General features: G+C 45.2%; 3 protein-coding genes and 1 non-coding gene across 4 annotated transcripts; 2 read left to right on the top strand and 2 right to left on the bottom strand.

Moving 5' to 3' along the window:
• Positions 1-1,135: 1,135 nt before the first annotated feature.
• Positions 1,136-1,207, bottom strand: TRNAW-CCA. Its single transcript has one exon. It is a non-coding gene; the product is annotated as a tRNA-Trp (tRNA).
• A 1,074-nt stretch (positions 1,208-2,281) lies between these two features.
• On the top strand, positions 2,282-3,069 carry LOC119368674. Its single transcript, XM_037633865.1, has 2 exons — positions 2,282-2,515; positions 2,604-3,069. Exons 1-2 carry the CDS (start codon positions 2,401-2,403, stop codon positions 2,864-2,866), a joined length of 378 nt encoding a protein of 125 aa, XP_037489762.1. The 5' UTR covers positions 2,282-2,400; the 3' UTR covers positions 2,867-3,069.
• A 3,165-nt stretch (positions 3,070-6,234) lies between these two features.
• On the top strand, positions 6,235-14,737 carry LOC119366166 (DNA polymerase I A, chloroplastic-like). The gene is made up of 12 exons (XM_037631857.1): positions 6,235-6,588; positions 7,329-8,262; positions 8,671-8,868; positions 9,227-9,894; positions 10,323-10,746; positions 10,891-10,986; positions 11,766-11,858; positions 11,940-12,134; positions 12,876-12,968; positions 13,289-13,501; positions 13,579-13,668; positions 14,134-14,737. The coding sequence occupies exons 1-12, from the start codon at positions 6,467-6,469 to the stop codon at positions 14,293-14,295; spliced, it is 3,288 nt and encodes a 1,095-aa protein (XP_037487754.1). The 5' UTR covers positions 6,235-6,466; the 3' UTR covers positions 14,296-14,737.
• Positions 14,738-14,952: 215 nt separating this feature from the next.
• On the bottom strand, positions 14,953-16,307 carry LOC119368672. The gene has a single exon (XM_037633864.1). It carries the CDS (start codon positions 16,253-16,255, stop codon positions 15,113-15,115), a length of 1,143 nt encoding a protein of 380 aa, XP_037489761.1. The 5' UTR covers positions 16,256-16,307; the 3' UTR covers positions 14,953-15,112.
• Positions 16,308-21,499: the final 5,192 nt, after the last annotated feature.

Below are 21,499 nucleotides of genomic sequence, written 5' to 3'. Positions count from 1 at the left end.
ACTGCGAAGTTGAGTCCACCGGGGCTCACATTCTCCTCCCACATGGACCAGTCTTCCACAATCAAAACAAAAGTGCGCGACCTTCTCATAGTAGAAGTCAAACCATGTTTTTTCCTTGTCCTCCTTGTTCTTCTTCAGAAAAATGCCTTTGACCAACGGCTCAAAAACAGAGATCCTCGTTCTGATTCTGAAGTTCTGACCCCGAGCCATACCTTCTTTATCCACATCTACCTTGACCGTCTCTCCCAGCCAGTCACCCAAGGCTTTACCAAAAACTTCTGTTCTCTTATCAGGCGGCAAATCAGCAATCCTCCCCCAGACATCAATTTTATCAAATATCATCTCCGATGGCCTCTTATCGCCCTCATATTTTTTCATCACCAATACGCTGAAGTCAAACTGCCATGGGCCGTTATGTATGACATGCATGTAATCCCCCTCCGATCCAAAGTGAACCTCAAAGATATTGGGTCCTATCTCTGCAAATTTTGCTTCCCTATGCAAGCTCCATGCTCTTGGCATGGTTTTCTCCACGACCGACATCTTCATTGGACGGGGAGAGCAAACCTTGCCCACAGCTGACCAACGAAAATCTTTACGAATCTGTGGACTTGGATCTTCAAACACAAAACCTTCCTCCTCTTTATCCATGAGAACCATACCTCCTAACCTTGCCGAAAGGCTTGCGGCCGGATCCGGTGTCCTGCACTCTTTCGGAGATTTGTCGGCCACCCCCGAAGCAGATCCATCAGGTTTCTTCGCCGGTGGCGTAGCCGCCACCATTGTAGATTGTTTCGGTGTCGTCTTACTTGCCCTAGCCACATCCTTTCCTCCTCCTGCTTCCCCCGCCATGAGATCCTCTCCAAAGCGCGGGGACGCAAGCACACCAGCCGCAACCCAGGGGGACGCCGTCGCCGCCCTGTTCCTCGCCGTATTCCAACCACCCCGGAGCGTCGAAACCCTAACCCTAGCGCAGAGAAGCAGTCGCCTAGACGATCGCCTCCTGCCGCCTTAGCGTTTCACGTCCTAGGATGCATCAGTTGCAGGTTTTAAGAAATGGCTTGTAAGAAGAAAACAATTTAATAGATTGCTGAAGTAGTAAAAACTAAAAAGGAATCCGGATTCGTTCAGGGATTGAACCCTACGTGAATCGAACACGCAACCTTCTGATCTGGAGTCAGACGCGCTACCATTGCGCCAAGGATCCGGTTGGTGTAGGACTCAGTACTATACCTTACTTATACGATGTTGAAAACGTTCTTCAGTTGTACAAGGTACGTCAAGCCGACGGCACTCTTTGCACGAAAATACGGAGTATATTTTAGTCCTATAAATATACTGAATACTAGTAATAATCTACGGTGGTCTTCGGCATGCCCATGTATACGAGCCGATTAGTTGGGGCTGTCAGTTGGATTTCTGCGTGGGAAATCACGAAAACCTGCCATTTCCACTCTCGTCGTCTATGCCAAGAACTGGACCTGATTATTCCCTGCTTTTCTCATAGCATAACAGTTAGCTGTTGTGGATTCCACGGGACCATCGCCCGCCGGCCAGCACTTCACTCTCTCTACTCACGGATGGATGGCCATTAACTAATCCATGAGCAGGTCCTGTTCCACTCCAGTTGCAGCCAAAGCCTGCCCAGACGTACGCGCACAGTATCTCTCAGAGCGCAGAGGACGGCAGGCAGAGCTCATGAGGGTCACGCGCGCGCGGTGGGTCGTCGACGGACACGGGGGCGCGGGCGAAAGCAGAGTAAATGAGCTCGGCTTCATTGAAGGCTCCCGCGCGGCCACGACGACGGTGGCCGCCTCACGCGCGCGCGGTGGGCCGGCCGTCGACGCTGGCTGGCGCTAGCGGGCGGGCTCGCCGTGAAATGAAATTCAAACGAGCGAGCACTCGGCGGTTTTCCCGCCGTGCTCCGAGGCCGTGGCGGCGTGGCCATGCCCGTGCGCCATTAATGAAGGCGCTCTGCGCGTATCCGCGCCAGGAGGCGAACCGTTTAATGGCTTGTCTCTCTCTCCCTCTCTCTCTGACTGCCTCGCCCGCCTGCGAAACTGTCCCGGCGCAGCGGTGGCAGGCAGGGCAGCGGGTCACTGGATCCGTGTGATGGAGTTCGAGCCGCCGGGGGCGTGCCGGGGATCATGTGACGCACAATCAAAGATCCCCGCGGCTGCCGCTGCGTGCATGCGCGCGCGCGTCCCGCATCAATGGCCGCGCCCGACGCGGGTATATATGTGCGCGGGGCGCGTCCTCCGTGTACTCCCCCGCAGCCTGCTCCTGCTCTAGAGTACGTCGCGTTGCACCGTGCCCTCCAAAGCAGGCAGCTCTTGAGTGTCACCGTGCACCGTACCGGCGCGAGCTCTTGGTACGCGCGCACGCGGGATTCTTGGGAAGATGACGAAGAGGCACGGTCCTGCCGCCCGAGTTCACCGCGTTCACCCCCTTCTTCTCCTCCTCGCGGCCGTCTTGCTGCTCGCTGCCACGGCTGATGGCATCAGACCGGGCCCCGGTAAGTTCAACCGCATGAATGATCTCTATGTGCAATGCCATCTTCTTCGCATGGGAATATGAATCTAACTTGAATCACATTCTGGCAGATGATGCTGATGCGAAACCGGCAGTGCAGCGTGCACGGCCGGGGCAGGCGCCTGGTGCGGCGACGGCGACGGAGGAGAAGGGGTTCCTGCAGGAGGAGGTGTACGGGACGGGGTCGAGCCTGCCGGACTGCACGCACGCGTGCGGCGCCTGCAAGCCGTGCAACCGCGTCATGGTCAGCTTCAAGTGCTCCATCGCCGAGCCCTGCCCCATGGTCTACCGCTGCATGTGCAAGGGCAAGTGCTACCCCGTCCCCTCAAGCTAGCTCAGCTCAGCTGAGATGATTTCCCACGCGCACGCACACACGGCTGATGCAGATGCAGATGGTGCAGAGTAATATGCCGATCTAGTTATATGTGAATTTTTATGCTGGTGTTCGATCACCATGATGATATGACGGCATTTTGTAAATTATGACTCGGTGGCTAGCTAGCTGGCTATTTTGGAGCACATGAAACACTTGTTATATCTACCAAATCTTTTGTTGATTGTTGGTTTAAGATAGCTGCTCGGTTTATTGTTAAGAAAATCATTAACAGGTAGCTGCTCGGTTGGTTGGCGGGTAGGGAATTAATAGGCTAATCAGTTAATCAGACGGTTTATCAGTTTATCGGCTACTCGGTGACCCTACGAGTAGGGATTAATCGGCAAGTTAACTGGTTAATTGGACGAATTCTTGAAATATCTGCAAAATCTTTGGCACACGCTAAGTATCACTTTTTGGAAATATATGGAAAAAATATCAATCGATTTAGACATAGATGAACCCTAAAAATAGTTGTCATCTTTTATGATTTTACATGAGTCTTTTATTTTTTGCTTACTGTACTGCAGGATGATACCAAAAAACACTGTCAGTAGTGGACTAAGCCGAAAACCTGCACCTAGCATTGCAAAAGATAAACTACCTTAGACTATTTTTTCTTCCAAAAAACCTTGTAGGGTTGAGGTGTGGACCCCAAACTTTAGGTAAAAATATTTGTCGTTTCATGTGTTGTGGAAAAAGAGAGGATATCCTTTCTAACATAAAGTCTTACACCATATTCTTCCCACAAAGTAAGTATTTTTTTCCTTTCAAAACTTAGAATGTACGGATTTTGACGTCGATCGTACATAAGCACATGACTATTTGTAACCTGGCTTGATTCTATATATGAAAGGAAAAGGTACAATTTGGCCCTTCAAATATTGGCAAAGTTTAATTTAGGTCGCTCTATTGCAACACTATAAATACTGGCCCCTCAAGTGTAAAACCATTTGGATTTTACCCCTTAAACCAGTTTTGATGACGACAACCTCCCGATTTACGAATGGTTTGCTAGCAATAAAGAAAAATGAAGCAAAATAAAAAAAATACAAAACTCCCAAATTTGGGGGAAAATATAAAATTCCAGTTAAGCTATTATGAATTTTGTAAATTCACAACAATCAGGAATATTCTAGAAAACCGATGCAATTCTATAAAACTACTAAGTATTTCTTTTTACAATAATCCTCGTATATGTTAGGTTTTTCTGTGGGTTCGTTATAATTTTCTTGTTATTCTTTATATTGCCCTTCAAGCTCATTATTTGCCTTACACTATATCTTTCCTTGTAAATATTCATTTACATTTTTATATTTTTTTCCTGAATGTCATTTTTGTATTCATTTCCTTTATTAACTTTCATCCTTTTTCCTTCTAAAATAGACTTACATAGAAAAAACTATCCTCCCCTCCCTATTTCCCCATCAGTTTTTTTATGTTGAACCGTCACTATGAAGACACTTTCAATTTGGCAAATGGGATCTTGATGGTTCTGACACTAAGTCAACAAACCAAGTATGATTGATAGACAAAAAAAATAACATAACATATATTGATCCAATATTGAAATAAGATTGACATTTTGTAGAGAAGTTGATGATTGTTTGGTGCTACTTATATATCATTTCAAGTCATTGGTGATGCCTATACATTTTCCCCTAATTATCATTTGATGGTTATGCTTCTTAATCTTACCAGCCGACAATGCATTATCAAGATTTTTTTTGGCTCCATGAAAAATGTCCATGCAGATCTATTTACTAGTCTGCCTCTATTATGTCGGTGAACCTCGTGCTATCCAGATTAAGAAGCAAAAATCATCCAAAAGCCTCTAAAAAACCTCAAAGCACCATCTAAATCTTCTAAAAAGGCAGAAATTTCCCCAACAACCAGAAATATTCTAGAAAACCATGGAAATCGATAGAGTTACTTCACGTTTTAACAAGAAATCTCATATATTACTAGAGATTTTATTTCTTTTGTGACTATATTTTCTTCTAAAATTCTTGATATTCTTTCTATTTTTCTTCACCTCATAGAATTCATTATCCTAGATGGATATATCTTTCTTGTAATCTTTTGTATTTTCCAGAATTTGTCCCATTTTTCCCAGTAAAAATCATTTTGTTATTTCTTTTCTTTTTTGGTTGTTTTAAGATACCCCCCTTTTCCTTCTACAACCAGTTGAGTTACCAAAAAAATATATCAAACTATCCTCCTCCCTGTTTTTCTATTTTCCTGTTAACTTATTTTGTCGGCTTGACTACTACTTATGCTAAATGACATCAGATCATCATTAAAACCACTCTCAATGTGATGAAAGGACCAAATTTAGATATTGCACTCGAGGGACCACAATTTACTGATACTGAAGCCGGTGGACCAAAAAATGATGAAAAGTACATGGTCGTATATCAAAAACAAGGGTTGGCGGTTTTTATAGCAAGAGTGGTGCCCATTTGGGGCTATTCATGTATCTACCAACAACTAGCACACCGTTTTAAGTCATCCGCGATGCATAGACGGTTGTCTTTAGCTATCATCTGCACATGTTGATTCCTAATCTTACTGAATTATATGCAATACAACCACCATATTTCTTGGCACCACATAAGAAAAGTTGCACACATATTTTTTCCCCTTTTTTGCAAAAAGATTTTAAGACACATCGCTTGACACTAAAGTAATAACTCCATTAAATTCCGAAATAAATTCAGGAGAGGGCGAGCAACCATGCCGCAAGAAACTTAACCCAGCCGGGCCACGATCAAATCACAACACGTCAATTTATTAGATTGCCTATATTCTGTCGGCGAACCCCGTGTCGTCCGGATTGAAAAATGAAGCCATCCAAAAATGTCACGTTGTCTCATTCATCTTTACAAATTCAAAATGGACAAATTTCCAATCAACCGCAACGCCCTCCATCATCCACCATTCCACCACCACTAAACTAATGCTCCAAACATCCAATGGCACCCACTAAATAAACCCCCTAAAAAACCACGACGCACCCACTAAAAACCATCTAAAAAGCCACAACGCCCATCCATCACAAACGCCTCGAGGCCCGATCGAGAGCACAGCACTCGGAAAAGAAAAAGATTGGGAGCCATGTTTGGGACTTTGGGTGCGGCGAGCGTGTGCACGTAGAGGCGGCAAAGGAAAAGAAAAAAGAGGGCCGAGGACACCGCGCCAGCGCTGACGCTGTCCCCGCTGCGCGGCCACAGCGGCCACAGATACGGGGTGGATTCCCCCCGCCCTCGCGCGGCCGTAAACCCTGCCTCTCCCTTCCCCTCCCCCCTATCCCCCCGCCCCCAAACCCCCGCCTCCTCTCCCCCTCCTCCTCCTCTCGCTCGCCGCCGCTCTCCTGCTCGCGTCTCCCTCGCAGGGCCCCGAAGGGACGGCGGCTCGTTGATGCTCGCGCGCGCCGCCGCCTGCCCATAGCCGAGGTTGCCCAACACGGCGCCCTGCGGCTTCGGTTGCGGCGGCGGGGGAGCGGGAGGGCTCGGCGGAGGAGGCGGGGGCAGGCTGAGGCGGCTCGTCAGCTCCCTGGCCATGGCCGCGCCGGCGCCCGTGCCCGCGCAGCTCCGGAGGTGCCCCTGCTCCGCGCCCCTCTGGCCGCCCTCCCCCCTCCTCCGCCGCCACCGCCGCGCCTCGCCCTTCGTCGGCGGCAGGAGGTACTACCCCTCGCCCTCGCCCCCCCTGTTCCCGTAGCATTTTTTGTTTTTAATTAATTACTGCTGCTGCCTGTTTATTTAATTAATTATTCCTGTAAAGCCCGCGCTTATTGGCCGCATATGCTTGCGCGATGGCGCGATATGGTGCGATGGTGGTGGGTGTCAATCATACATTTATTGTTGGCTCGTACGCGATGCTTAGGGCGATTGGATTGGGTGTTGCTTTAGGTTAGGCCGATGCTGGCGCTGACGGCGATGCATTGCTCTGATTGATTGTATGGTGTTTTTGCTGGAAGGGTAGCGTGTCATCTTCTGAGTTAACGCTAATTATTTTTTACGAACAAATGCGGAGATGACCGAGACAGCGAGCTACCATTTGGTGCTCATTGCTGTACATATTTTCTTGTAGCCTTTATTATCGCTTCGAATTGAACCATTGCATTGCTGGAAGGGGGTGACGTTTGAGCTATTTGAGCTGTTCCATCTTCCCCTCTGGGCTGACATTCGACCCAGAGGAGAACAGTGAGCTAGCATTTGGTACTCCTTGCTGTACATAGTTTTTGTACTCTGTATGGGTTTTAACTGAACTGTTACATTGCATCTGTCGCCCCCCTGGGGCGACGTTTGAGCTATTTGAACTGTTGGATCTTCTCCTTTGGGACTGACATTTGAACTATATTAAGTTTGATGCATTGCTCTGGTGTTCTGTCCCTAACTTCAGAAATGATTATGACTGGCAGGCAGGGATACTCTCACAGTTCTGGCCTTGGAATCAAAGACAATAGCGCCTTCAGGCCCGGAGTATATCTCAACTTCAACGTGCAAAGCAGTGCGCAAGAATGGAAAGAGGAGAGCAAGAGGATATGTTCTATCAAAACCACCAATGCTGTCATGAACAATGTTTATAATGGTTACGCTCTGCGATCAGGAAATCTTCATCATGATCCCTTGGAAGATTGCAAGACCTCCAACCAGTCTCCATTGTACAGTGTAAGAGAAAGAATGGCTCCTAACTCTCTTGCAAATAGACATGCCAATATGGAATTGGCAAAGCAACATGTGATGAGTCCCACTGCAGGTGCTGTGTCAGCACTGACCAGTGCTGTGGATTATGACATCAAATCGCTAAACAGGTCTAGTGACTCCGAAGTGGAAATCCAATGGCCTAATGGTTCCAAAATTGACGCTTCTCTGCCAAATATTCATCAAGTCAAAAAGGGCCTGCAGTTTGGTGGCAAGGCTGATGATTATGATGAAGTTGAGCATGAATGCACAGCCAAAACTGTGGTTAATGATGACATCAAACTGCCAAACAGGCCAAGTGGTTCTGAGGTGGAGATGCATTGGCCTACTGGCTCCGAGATTGATGATTCTCTGCTAACTACTGGTAAAGTCAAAAGGAGCCCTAAGATTCGTAAAGTCAAGAAGAGCCCTCAGTTTAATGACTTGGCTATAGATGGTTATAATGAAGCTGAGCATGAATGCACAGCCAAGACAGCGGTACAGCCTCCTCCAGCTAAAGCCCCCTTGTCCAAGGAGGCTAAAGATGCACGGGAGGCTCTTGCTACCATCTACGACAAAGTTCTGGTGGTCGACACCGTTGAATCAGCTAGGAGTGTTGTTCAGCTACTTACCACAAAGTACAAGAGCTTTATTCATGCATGTGACACAGAGGTAAAGCATAAAAACCATTCTTGACTACATTGGTTATGTTCACTTTTTTCTGTAATTACTTGTTGCCTAATATCAACATTTTCAACTCGACACTAGATACTAGTTTTTACCTGAAACAGCCCCCCTTTACCATGTGGTGTCATGGTTCTACATATGATTGCACACCCTACACCAGATATTTCAGATGCAGTTATGCTACTTCTTAGTTCTCTCTATCCATGCCAAACAAAGGGCAAAAGTCATGGGTGTCCTCATTAATCATAAACGGCATTAGTTTGTCCCCAGTCACCTTGATTCAATGATATATAATAGTACAGGAAACTGAGCTATATTGAAAAGTTCTTGCATTTTGAGCGCATGCTGGTTTCTAGCTAGCATCATAATTCATGAGAGCACAATGCTATGCAGGTGTCAAATATTGATGTTAAACAAGAGACACCAGTTGGCCATGGAGATGTCACATGCTTTAGCATCTATTCTGCCAGCTCTGATGCTGAAGCTGATTTTGGAAATGGTAAAACATGCATTTGGGTGGATGTACTGGATGGTGAAAGGGATGTCCTCATGGAGTTTGTTCCCTTCTTTGAAGATTCAGCGATCCGGAAGGTGCATCTTTCTTGCTTGCTTTTCTTTCTGGTGCAAGGAGATGCATTTGGGCTTGTTTGCTCTCCTTTTATATGCCTGATGCTTTACAAATGGAGAAAATAACAAGATTATTATCACAAGTTGGCAATTACAGAACTAGTTGAGGAAATGTGTGATTGCATCACGATCAGCTGTTTAAGCTAAATGCACAGATCATTTTGTTGAATATTAAATGTGCTGCCTCACTCCAGACTGATGTTACTTTCTTTTATTGTTTGTAGCTAACCTTACTACTTATATGAACTTATGTGATTACACATCTACATTTTTAGCTTCTTGAGTTTTCTAAAGCAAACGTCTCATTTTCCTCATCATCTAGGTATGGCACAACTATAGTTTCGATAAACATGTAATTGAGAACTATGGAATCAAAGTTGCTGGATTTCATGCTGATACAATGCATCTCGCACGGCTTTGGGACTCTTCGAGAAGACTTGATGGAGGATATTCACTCGAAGGACTCACAAATGATAGCAGAGTCATGGGTGTGGTCCCAAAGGAACTACAAAAGATTGGAAAGAGATCAATGAAAACCATCTTTGGCAGGAAAAAGATTAAAAAAGATGGCTCCGAAGGAAAAATTACTACCATAGAGTCTGTTGAGGTTTTGCAAAGAGAGGATAGAGAGCTGTGGATCAGCTATTCTTCTTTAGATTCAGTGAGTACCTTGAGGCTTTATGAAAGCTTGAAAAGTAAGCTTGAAAAAAAGCACTGGTCGTTTGATGGTTGCCCCAGAGGTTCATTGTATGATTTCTACGAGGAGTACTGGCGTCCTTTCGGCGCTATTCTTGTAAAAATGGAAACAGCTGGAATGCTTGTTGACCGTGCTTACCTGTCAGAGATTGAAAAAGTTGCTGTTGCACAGCGAAAAGTAGCTGCAGATAAATTTCAGAAATGGGCATCTAAATATTGCCCTGATGCAAAGTACATGAATGTTAATAGTGATACCCAGATTCGCCAACTCTTCTTTGGTGGCATAGAAAATAGGTACAATCATCACCCTGTTCTCTTCTCTTTGTTGATATATTTGTTTTTGATGTACTCCCTCCGTAAAGATATATAAGAGCGTTTTAGATCACTGAAGTAGTGTTCTAAACGCTCTTATATTTCTTTACAGAGGGAGTATAAATAATGCTACAATTCTCTGGAAATATCTGACATAAGGATCTTTGTCAGGACGTAGTTAAAGTAGGCACTGACCCTGACCCATTGTTTAGTCAATTTATTCATGTAGACATGTTTATCATCCCACATGTGTTTGAACTCCGATTGGTATGAGCCATGTGCCTTTAAAATCACTGGGAAGAAAAAGAGATAGAAGTGTGACTTGCTGTGTCTACCTTTTGTATCTAGACTAGACATTTTTTTTTTGCATGCAACCCTTGTTCTTACTAAATCTGTAAATCATTCTGCAGACGCAACCCTGGTGAATTTTTGCCAAAGAGTAGGACTTTGAAAGTCCCAAATGATGTCAACACAGTTACAGAGGGCAAGAAGGCTCCAAAGTATCGCACAATTGAAATTTGCAGTATTGTGGAAGGTCTAAAACCTGAGGTATTCACTGCAAGCGGCTGGCCTTCAGTCAGTGGCGATGCTTTGAGAAGTTTGGCTGGGAAATTGAAAACTGATCTTTACACAACGGAGGATGCAGAGGATGATGAATATGTCAGTGATTCAGAAATTTCTGTGGATGACATAGAAGACGCTACCTCGTATGGCACTGCATACAAAGCATTTGGAGGTGGAAAGGAAGGAAAGGAAGCATGTTATGCCATTGCAGCTCTCTGCGAGATCTGCTCTATAGATTCATTGATATCAAATTTTATTCTACCCTTACAGGTGAGGTGGCTCCACTTATTGTAATGTGGGTTGCTGTAGTTGTCCCTCTTCAGTGACAATATGTGCCAGTTTGGTTCTAGTGGCTACTGTCATCCTACTTGTCTGTCTGGTTGTTAATGATAAATATCTTTCTTGTTCGCACAGGGAAATCGTATATCCTGTAAGGAGGGGAGGATCCACTGTTCCTTAAATATCAACACTGAAACTGGACGTTTGTCAGCAAGGGCGCCGAATTTACAGGTTACTGTCTTTTGCATTTTTGTCGTCGGTGTTTTTGCATGCCCGTGTTATATAATGTAGTTCTCGAGGTCAAGACTTAGTCTGAATATTTACAGTCTATCTGCATATTTACAATATGGAAGTAAATTTTCAGAATAGGGCTTCAATATGTGATAGTTATACTTCATGTATGGTTCTGTAGTTCAAATTGTGTCAGCTTCTGATACTCCAATGCGGCACTGCGAGGTTAGCAAAGTTCTGATGTTGTTAATTACTGCGGTCCTATATGCAGATGGATGACCAAGCAGATATTTGAAGTTTCACCTGCTACAATTGTTTATAGATTTGTTTTCATGATGATTAGCGTGTCCATTCAGGCACTCCTCAAGTAACTAAACAATTGCTAAATACTCCCTCCGTTCCTAAATATTTGTCTTTCTAGAGATTTCAATAAGTGACTACATACGAAGCAAAATGAGTGAATCTACACTCTAAAATGTGTCTATATACATCCGTATATGATAGTCCATTTGAAATCCTAAAAAAACAAATATTTAGGAACGGAGGGAGTAGAACTTTCCCAATCAAGCTAGCTCTGTGGTCATTGGGCCTTTTTATTCATTAACTGAGCTGTATCAAAGTAAGCACGTGTCAGCTGATCATGCTGCATCATTTGATGAAATATCTAGGAGATGGTTTTAGATGCTGTAAATTCTAGGGCAGTTATTGTAGATGTTGGTAGTGTTTACAATAGACCACCCAAATAAGTTACTGAACTCTCGGTGATTCCTTCATGGCAGAATCAACCTGCACTTGAAAAGGATCGGTACAAAATCCGCCAAGCTTTTGTTGCAGCTCCGGGGAACTCTCTTATTGTTGCTGATTATGGTCAGGTATGTTAGTATCACTCAAAAAATATTACCAAATGTTTTAAAACCGACCCAGTTAAAAAGACATACTTCTGTTCCCTGCAGCTGGAGCTCAGGATCCTGGCACATCTTGCTAATTGTAGAAGTATGTTAGATGCCTTCAAAGCTGGCGGTGACTTCCATTCCAGGACAGCCATGAATATGTACCAGCATATTCGTGAGGCTGTCGAAGAAAAGAGAGTACTTCTTGAGTGGGATCCTCAACCTGGTCAAGAGAAACCCCCTGTGCCATTGTTGAAGGTACTCCAGTTCCAATAATATTTCTAAAAGTTACAGTGCTAGCACTAAGAAAAGTTCACTTTTCAACCCTAACTTTAAAACCGTCTAGAACTGTTTTCAAGTCTGGAAAGTAAATTTTTGCTAGAATTCACGATTGAGAAGTGGACTGTTCTCTTATCTTAAGATTAATTATTAGCAGGCATCCATATTTTTTATTTGTTTTCCTTCCCTCTTTCACTTTCCCCATCATTCAGTAGCAGTGTGATTACCCTCCTTCAATGGAGAATCAGAATCCATAACTCATATCACTTGGAATATACTATAATTAGCTTCACCTTTGGGATTTATATTTTGTGATTGCTCAATTCCATTATTAATATTAAATTGGTGTACATCTATGTGAACACTCTTAATGATTGCTCTGTTTTTACATGCGGTGTCTCTGTCTTACACTCATCGTTTGATGCTTTTTTCACTTTCCCTTTTTGGGGATTGTACGAGTGTGGCATCTGTTTGCAGCCCGAATTTAGCTTTAGTTTTTGTTACAAGTAGATGGTGTTTTATGTAGCATCTTTTTTGCACTTCATTTTCTTCTTTTTGCATTGTATCTTAAATTGAATACCCTGAACTGAACTTTAATCTGTTTCAGTTCACACGATGCTCTATTTAATGTTGTGTCATTTCTACGGATCTGGATACAGAAAGTGTAAAGCTTGGGCTACTTGTCTGGATTTGAACGAAGTTTGATGTCTTGTGATTTAGGATGCATTTGGTGCTGAGAGGAGGAAAGCTAAGATGCTCAATTTCTCCATTGCATATGGAAAAACAGCTGCTGGGCTTGCTCGGGATTGGAAGGTACAAATTTGACAAACATACCTCTCAGTTAATAGCAAGAAATCAAACTTCAGTTCATGCACCAGCGTATTAGAGCCTTATACTACTGGATTCATACTTCATACTGACCAAACTAGAGACCTTAAATAAATAAATAGTGACTAGTCATGTTCACTAGATTCACTGTTGAAACTCCTCACATTTTCAATAAATTTAATAGTTATCTTATTAACATAATGCAGCTATAAATTATCTCTCATTAATGGAACAGAACCGTAGTCTTTTCCTTGTAGCTTTCCTAAGGGTATTGTGTAAGTTCTTATCTGTCATTGCCTTCGCAGGTATCAAAAAGGGAAGCAGATGATACACTGGATCTCTGGTACAGCGACAGAAAAGAAGTTCGTTCATGGCAAAAGGAACAGAAAGAATTAGCATATGAGAAGTCTGAAGTTTATACTTTGCTTGGACGATCTCGCCGTTTCCCCAACATTACTTCTGTAAACTCTAAACAGTGGAAGCACATCGAGCGTGCTGCCATCAATGCTCCTGTACAGGTAAGTACTGTCTAGATTGCAAATAAAAAAAAATCAAGCTTGATTTAACTGAAATTGTATTTTATTTAACATCACAGGGCAGTGCAGCAGATGTTGCGATGTGTGCAATGATTGAGATAGAAAGGAATACCCGTCTTAAGGAGCTCGGTTGGACCCTCCTGTTGCAGGTATATATATAATAATGCATGAACTTTCATAGTACTGGAGGGTTTTCATCAGTTTTGTTTTCCTTTGATACTAAAAATAATACTCCCTCCGTTCCCAAATATTTGTCTTTCTAGAGATTTCAACAAGTGACTACATACGAAGCAAAATGAGTGAATCTACACTGTAAAATATGTGTACATACATCCCTATGTTGTAGTCCATTTGAAATGTCTAGAAAGACAAATATTTGGGAACGGAGGGAGTAATATGTATGGTATATGTCATGCCTATGCCACTTCACTGTTGGTATTTCATCTGGTCAAACTGGGATGCATTTGATGATCTCAAAATAGGTCTGTTCTCAAGATTGGTTGACTGCGAGAACATGCCGCACCTAGTTCCAATTCTTGCTTCTTATCTGGCAGCAGTTCCTTTTCTTTTCCTTCTCAAATGCAACATCCAGAATTGACAGATACACCTTTCAGGTGCACGACGAGGTGATACTGGAAGGACCTTCCGAGTCGGCTGAGGTGGCCAAGGCAATAGTGGTTGAGTGCATGTCTAAGCCCTTCTACGGCACCAACATCCTGTCGGTTGACCTGGCTGTTGATGCAAAATGCGCACAGAACTGGTACGCGGCAAAGTAGACTCCCAGCATCGTTACCTCTCCGTCGACTCCCCGACATGGTGTAGTTGTGCCCCAGATGCGCACATACTCCAGCCAATTTTGGTCCGTCTTGAGCTGGTATCAGCTGCTGCCTATGAGCTGGGCATGTTTAAGGCGGCATCCTGCCCTGGCAGCAGAAAAATGAGCTTAGCAGCGAAGGCATTGTACACTAGCACTTAGGCTGGATAGCTGGACTCCCACACCCTTCCTAGTAGGAATTCTGAACTCTGAATCGAGCTAGAGGGAATGTAGTTAAGATTGGCATGCATTTTGTGTATAAGATTCCTGCCGTGTGATAATGTATTAGGTTAGATAACATATTCTGCTGATGTGGACACGATCATGGTGATATGATTTTGGTTCTGATCAATCGAAAAACGTTGTTCATGATGAGCTTTCCCTCTAGGATCTCATCTTTTTGATGGCAATTGCAGATCCAACCAGCTTTGCAGCAAGTGAATCATGTTTGAACATGGTAACTCTCCCTCCCCGGTTCCGGTAGACTCCTGTGTTATGCCACATTCAGTATCTTTCTTAAACCTGACCGGTGTCGGGATGGTAGATGCAAACGATGGGATTTGAAAATTCAGATGAACGCCAGTTAATAGTTGCATAATTGTAAGTCGGTCTGTGTTGCAAACTCCACACAAAATGCACAACCATGGATCAGACACTAGTGTCAAAAACGCTCTTGTATTATGGGACGGAGGAAGTGTTGATGTTAATCAAATGGCTGGGCACAGGTTCTGCCCTAAACATGATGGCAGAACGAAATGGTGATAACAGACACCCCTGTTTTATGTTGTGCCTTTCGCTCGAGCTTGACGATACAGCTCGAGGAGCTCAGGCACGTCTCCCTTGTATTTCAGAATGTACCTCTCCACAAAGATGGCCTCTGGCAGTCTCACTACGGTCACCATGTTCGTCTTCCGGATGTCCACGCCCTTGGACCGCAGGGCCTCGACGGCGCGGCACCGCGGTGCCATCCGCTCGTCGAGGCTCAGCGTCAGCAGCAGGGGGTTCCTGACGATGCCCCCGGCGCTGCACCCGACGGTGTCCCGCAGGAACTCCACCTTGCGCCGCAGCAGCGCCTCGGGGGCGAACACGAAGCACGGCGCGCGCCTGAACATGCCGGCGAACTCCTCGTCCGTGCACCCGAGGGCGCGCGTCACGGCCGCCTTCTTGGCCCGGAAGGCGCGGTCGCCGACGTTGTGCAGCGCGAAGAGGCACCACGTGTACATCCCGGGGCTGGGCGGCACCCCGCCGCAGGCATCCTCCACGCGGCCGACCAGCGCCCTGAGCTTGTCCGGCGACTGCATGATGAGCGTCGGCCGCAGCCGGACGGCGGCCGTCAGGCGGCCGTCTGGGATGCCGAGGCGGCGGAGCGCGGCGAGGTTCCGCAGGAGCAGGTCGACGGAGTACTTGAGCAGCCACGTCTTGGCCAGCCATTTCATCAGCAAGGTGGTGGACCCGAGGAGGTCGAGCCAGAAGAGCACCCGCGGGAGCAGGTTGGAGCGGACGCCGTAGGTGAGCGCCGCCGGAAAGAGCGCGAAGAGCCGCGCGGCGTCGGCGCGGCGCAGGCCGAGCGCGCGCACGGCGGTGAACTTGGGGGAGAGCGTGGCGTCCACGTCGCTGAGGAGCAGCGCCGGCTTCCGGGCCACGATCGCGCGCGCCTGCGCCTTGGCCAGCCCCTGCGAGCGGAGGAAGGCGAGCACGGCGTCGGGCCGCTCCGCAGAGCCCAGGTGCGCGAACCGAGGGGCGGCCTTGGCGGCCGCCGCCGGCGAGAGGCCGCAGGTGGAGACGAGGTACTCGGCCATGAAGTGCGGAGGCTCCTTTTCCCCGGTGGAGAAGAGGCGGAGGTGTCCGGGGCTGGGGAGCGGGAGGAGCCGGGGAGGGAACGGAACCGGCGCGAGGCGGCGGGCGAGGCGCCGCAGCGCCATGGGTGCGGGCGGAGGACGGGGCAGCACTAGCCTGGCAGGGGGCTACCCGAGAGATCTGATACTCCCTCCGTTCCATAATGCAGTGACTATAGATTTTTTGAAAAGTCAAACATCACAAACTTTGATCAAGTTTGTGGAGAAAAATATTTACATCTAGAGTGTGAAACATATATCAGTAGATTCATTATTAGATGTAGTTTCACATTATACATTTTTGCTATTGTAGACTTTAATATTTTTCTCTACAAACTTGGTCAAAGTTTGCAAAGTTTGATTTCTCAGAAAATCTATAGGCACTACATTATGAAACGGAGGGAGTAGAAAATATAAAATCATGCTTAAGTTTGACAAAAGGGCCAGAACGGCGATTTCGGCCCTCTCTCGGCCACGAACGCTACATGATTTTAGAGAAACTATAGACGTGTGGGCATGATGTTGAAACAAGAGAGGATCTACTGTGGCATTTTAGGAACCAGGAGTATAGAGATCAGAATGTAATGAGCCATCCAGCTCATGATAGTGAATGGAAAAACTTCAATCAGAAACATAAAAAATTTGTTACTGACCCGAGAAACATTAAACTTGGCTTATCTTCAGATGGATTTAACCCATTTGGCCACCAGAGCGCCACATATAACATGTGACCAGTGCTTGTTATCCCTTACAACATGCCTCCAAATGTCTGCACCAAAAAATCAAACTACATGATGGCCTTGCTCATCCCAGGTCCAAAAAGTCCTGTAAAAGATTTTGATTTATTCATGGAGCCTCTTGTGGAGGAACTTCAACAGCTATGGAAGGGTGTTCTCACTCGAGTCCTATATAGCAGCCCACCAGCTGATTTCTTTTCGCTTGCTATTATAATTTTGTGCATCCATGATTATCCGGCTTTGGGCACTATGTCAGGGCGAACGACACATGGTTATAATGCATATGTTCGCTGTGACAGGAATCCGCTGTCATACGCAATACTTAGCAAGATCTGTTACATTGGACACCGTCGTTTCCTTGCCAAGGACAAGCCGCGTCCTACAAAATATCGAAGACATGTGTTCAATGCAAAGCATGAAAACCGTGATGCGCCAAAGAGGCTCACCTCCGATAAGTTGAAAGTGGAATTAGAGAAGGTCAGGCATATTACACCAGGAAACCATCCTGGTAATGGTAGCGGGAAAAAGAAGTGTGGCAAGACAGAAGAGAGATTGTTGTTTACCCGCAGGTCCACTTTGTGGGACTTGGAGTATTGGAAAGATTTGGATCTGCGACATAATCTTGTTGTGATGCACATCGAGAAAAATATATGTGGCATCATTATCGGCACACTTCTTAATATTGAAGGCAAGACGAAAGATACCTTAAAATCTAGGATTGATTTGACACACCTGGATATCAGAAAAGATTTGCAGGTGCAAGATGAAGATAAACCATGGGATATGGCACCAGCTGTGTACGTCTTGGACAAGGTAAAAAGAAAAGAATTCTGCGAGGTCCTGTCACATGTGAGATTCCCACATGGATTTGCTTCCAACCTTGAAAGGAGAGTCAGTGCAGATGAAAACAAGGTACAAGGGTTGAAAACTCATGACTGCCACGTCCTACTTCAAATGGTTTTACCTGTTATCCTTAGAGGATTGGGCCGCCCTGACTTATATAGAGCAGTTGCAGAGTTGGGACAATTCTTCGGGGAACTTGCAGTAGAAATATCAGGATAGATGCTTTGGAGCGTCTTAGAGACAAGATACCAACTATCCTATGCGACCTTGAGAAGATATATCCTCCGGCCTTTTTTGATGTGATGGTACATTTGGCTGTTCATCTACCTGATGAGGCACTACTTAGAGGTCCAGTACAATATGACTGGATATACCCTATTGAAAGGTGGCTAGGCACTTTCAAGGACTATGTTAGGAACAGAGCTAGACCCGAGGGTTCCATTGTAGATGCCTACATTGCTACAGAAGCATTGACATTCTGCTCAAAATACATTGAAACAGTTGATCAGCTTAGCAAAGAGGTGGGTGAAGACAATCCCGGGCTCAATGTTTTCGATTATTCTGTTCGAGTTATAGGGAAGAGTCGACAAGAGGACAAACCTAAAGATTTAGACAAAATAGTTTGGTATGTGTTGAATAACTATCCTAAGATACTACCTTATATCAAGTAAGTGCTAAGTACTGCAATTTATACATCGTAATCTACTAAACTTGCAACACATTCTTATATATTTGGATGTTTGACGCGATCACTATGTTGTGCAACATCTACAAAAAGGAGTTACTGCCGCAAAATCCAAGAAACATTGACAAACTAGTTATGCCATGATTTGCGAAATGGTTAAAGAGCCATGTAAACTTTTGAATTGCACTGTCAGTTTTTTTTAATATATTGAGTATATAAGATGACCAGCTTGTCTATTTTCTAAACATAGGTTAAGAAGATGCGGGAGGATGGGCAGATAGTTGATGATGCCCTTTACGCACTAGCAATGGGTTCTGATACTCGGGTAAGACATTATGAATCTAGCGTTGTTGGAGATGTGCGGTACAACACTCTTGTACACGACGAAGGCAGAAAGACACAAAACAGTGCCATCATGAGCATGGATACGTACGATAGTGTGACAACTGAAATGTATGCTAACATAATAGACATTGTTCAGTTGCAGTATATCTCCAGTTTCGAGGATCATCGGTGTGTGGTTCTGTTGTGCTGTTGTTGGTATAACCTGTTTTCCAGGATCGCAAAACCCAGAGTTGATGATTATTTCAAATCCATCAATGTCAAGGCGGCGTACCAGACCAACGAGCCTTTTATTTTGGCAAATCAAGCAACATGGATGTTTTTCTTGGGAGACACATTTGCACGTAACGATGACTGGAGAGTAAAGGTTTGAGCAGAGGAATTCGTTTAATGAAGTTGCACAACAATCTGATTCTTACACCGCTCCTGATGTACAAGATTCCACAGATGTTCCTAATATCTTTGAGAACCATCACGCCAATGACACTGGCAAAAAGATTGCATGTCCTGCTGTGGACATACAAGAATTGATCAAGAAGAAGCCAACGTTCGAGGACATTAAGGATGAATAAGAAGATGACACTGTGGGGAATTACGATTCAGACTGATACACATGGCGAAGATGTTGACGCTGCTGCTGCGGATGATGATTAGATTGCTTTTGTCGTATTTGCCTGTCAGAAGACGTTTTTTATCTATTATGTGAAATTGTGTTTGCTATGACAACTGAAACCTGATGAACGTGTTGTTTAGTATTTTGCTGTGAAAACATCACTTGTTATGTATGTTGATTTGTGTTTGGTGATTGTATGATGACTAAAACATGATGACATTGTTGTTTAGTTGTACTCATATTTGGCTGTGAAACTTGAATTTGATGACATAGTTTGCTGTTGGACTGCAATTTGCTCGACGTATTTGAATGGGAACAAAGCTGACCCAATAGGGCCTCTGCTAATTTATTTATTTATTACCAAAAGGGCCTCTCCTATTTATTTATTTATGAGCAAAAGGGGATACCCCTCGATTTCCGTCAATAGAAATCATTAGATGTTCACAACACTATGCCCAGCCTACTACACATGTTTCATTCATTACTAGTTTCAGCAAAGTGCTCATGTCATAGCCACTGAATACATCACGAGTGCTACATACACTGCAAATAAAGAGACAATCATCCTACAGAGCACATCGATTTTGCCCATTATCTTCACAAGCTCTTTCATCTCCTCATTGCTGTCAAGGCCATTCAACAGCTATTGCTTGGTCATAATCAGAGGAACTGCATCTTTAACCTTCTGCTCTGCATCTTCCTCTTCTGCCGTTCCTTCAGTTACTTGTCGAACACCCCAACCTGCTGATATTGGGATTCCTTGGCTAACCAAATAATCAGCGTAGTTGCATTCCCCCACATCAGCAACTTTCCAAAAATACAAATCACACGAATATTCCCTTTTCTGCACGAATCAAATTGGAAGATCATCAACTAAACTATTAAAAAATTAGCAACTGAAAGCAGCAGAACAACACTTAAACATATTATTACCCAGTGATTCGAGCATTTGTAGAAGACTCGGCTAGGGTTGAGGATTGTTGTTGAGACGCGACGGATGACTCTACGTGTTTTGCAGCAGTGGCACCACACCAACGGCAGCGGGTTGCGATGAGCAACCGGCTGCGGTGCGTGTGCCGGCGGGGGTGTGATGAGACTCACAGGCGATGGTACGGGTGGCGACTTGGCGCATATCTGGTTGTTGCCTGCTGAAGAGCAGGTGGACGAGCAGCCAATGGACATGGTTGCTGCGGCCAGAGCTTCTGATGCTAGGCAGAGTAAGTAGAGAAGAGGAGATGCGAACGTTGGATATGTCAGTTTCATTACTTGCAGAGTAGCATAGCACCATATATAGTCATAGTCTAGGTTTGGATTCGAACCAGCTACATGAGCACGTCTCTTTTTTTTCTAAAACTCAGCAACGTCTCTTTACTAGTACAACTAGCTTGTCCTGTACGCCTTCTCAAGTCTTTGATTTTCTTTCTCTTTTTTTGCGAGAAATGAAGGATGACAAAATCGAGAGTTCCCGAGACTCGAACCCAAGGCCTCTCGGTTGAAAACCAAGGGTGCTAGTCACTTATGTGGCGAATGTTCCCTGGGAGGAGGATGGCAGACGAACGCATTTTCCTCGCAGTTTTAGTTGCGACGCAAGATCAAACAGTCACAGTTTCAGGAATGTTATCAGGCGAACGAGCCCAGTTTTTATTTTCTTCCTATATATAAAAAGTATGCTACTTGGTGTCGGCTTAGTTAACAAACGATTATGCCAACCTTGACCGTTGGATTGACATTCAACATCTGTCGTGTTTCTTCAGTCTCTTCTTCCTCCAGCCGCCAAAGCCAAACCAGCGCCGGCGGGACCGCCTGCTCCTGCCTCCCATGGCCGGCTGTGCTGCCGCGCACGCATCATGGCCACATCGTATCCTAAAACTCTGCGCATCTTCCCCGGCTCCTGTTCGTTCCCGTCCGAGACCTCACCATCGTCCTCCGCCTTGTTTCACTCGCCGCAGCGCCGCCCTCCGGTGTTGTCAACATGGTCAACAACCGAGAGGAATAAGGAGATGACTGTGCATGGTGAAGATGACAGTAGGGACCCAGCAGCGTGCGCAGTAATTTTGTTTTTTCGGGGCGGAGAAGGGTATCAACTAGGTTGTGCGGGAGCGGTGGCCCTG

This window comes from Triticum dicoccoides, chromosome 2B (assembly GCF_002162155.2).
Source record: "Triticum dicoccoides isolate Atlit2015 ecotype Zavitan chromosome 2B, WEW_v2.0, whole genome shotgun sequence".
In the NCBI taxonomy this organism is placed as follows: domain Eukaryota; kingdom Viridiplantae; phylum Streptophyta; class Magnoliopsida; order Poales; family Poaceae; genus Triticum; species Triticum dicoccoides.
The sequence above is the reverse complement of the archived record's forward strand: the minus strand, read 5'-3'. Positions and strand labels throughout refer to the sequence as shown.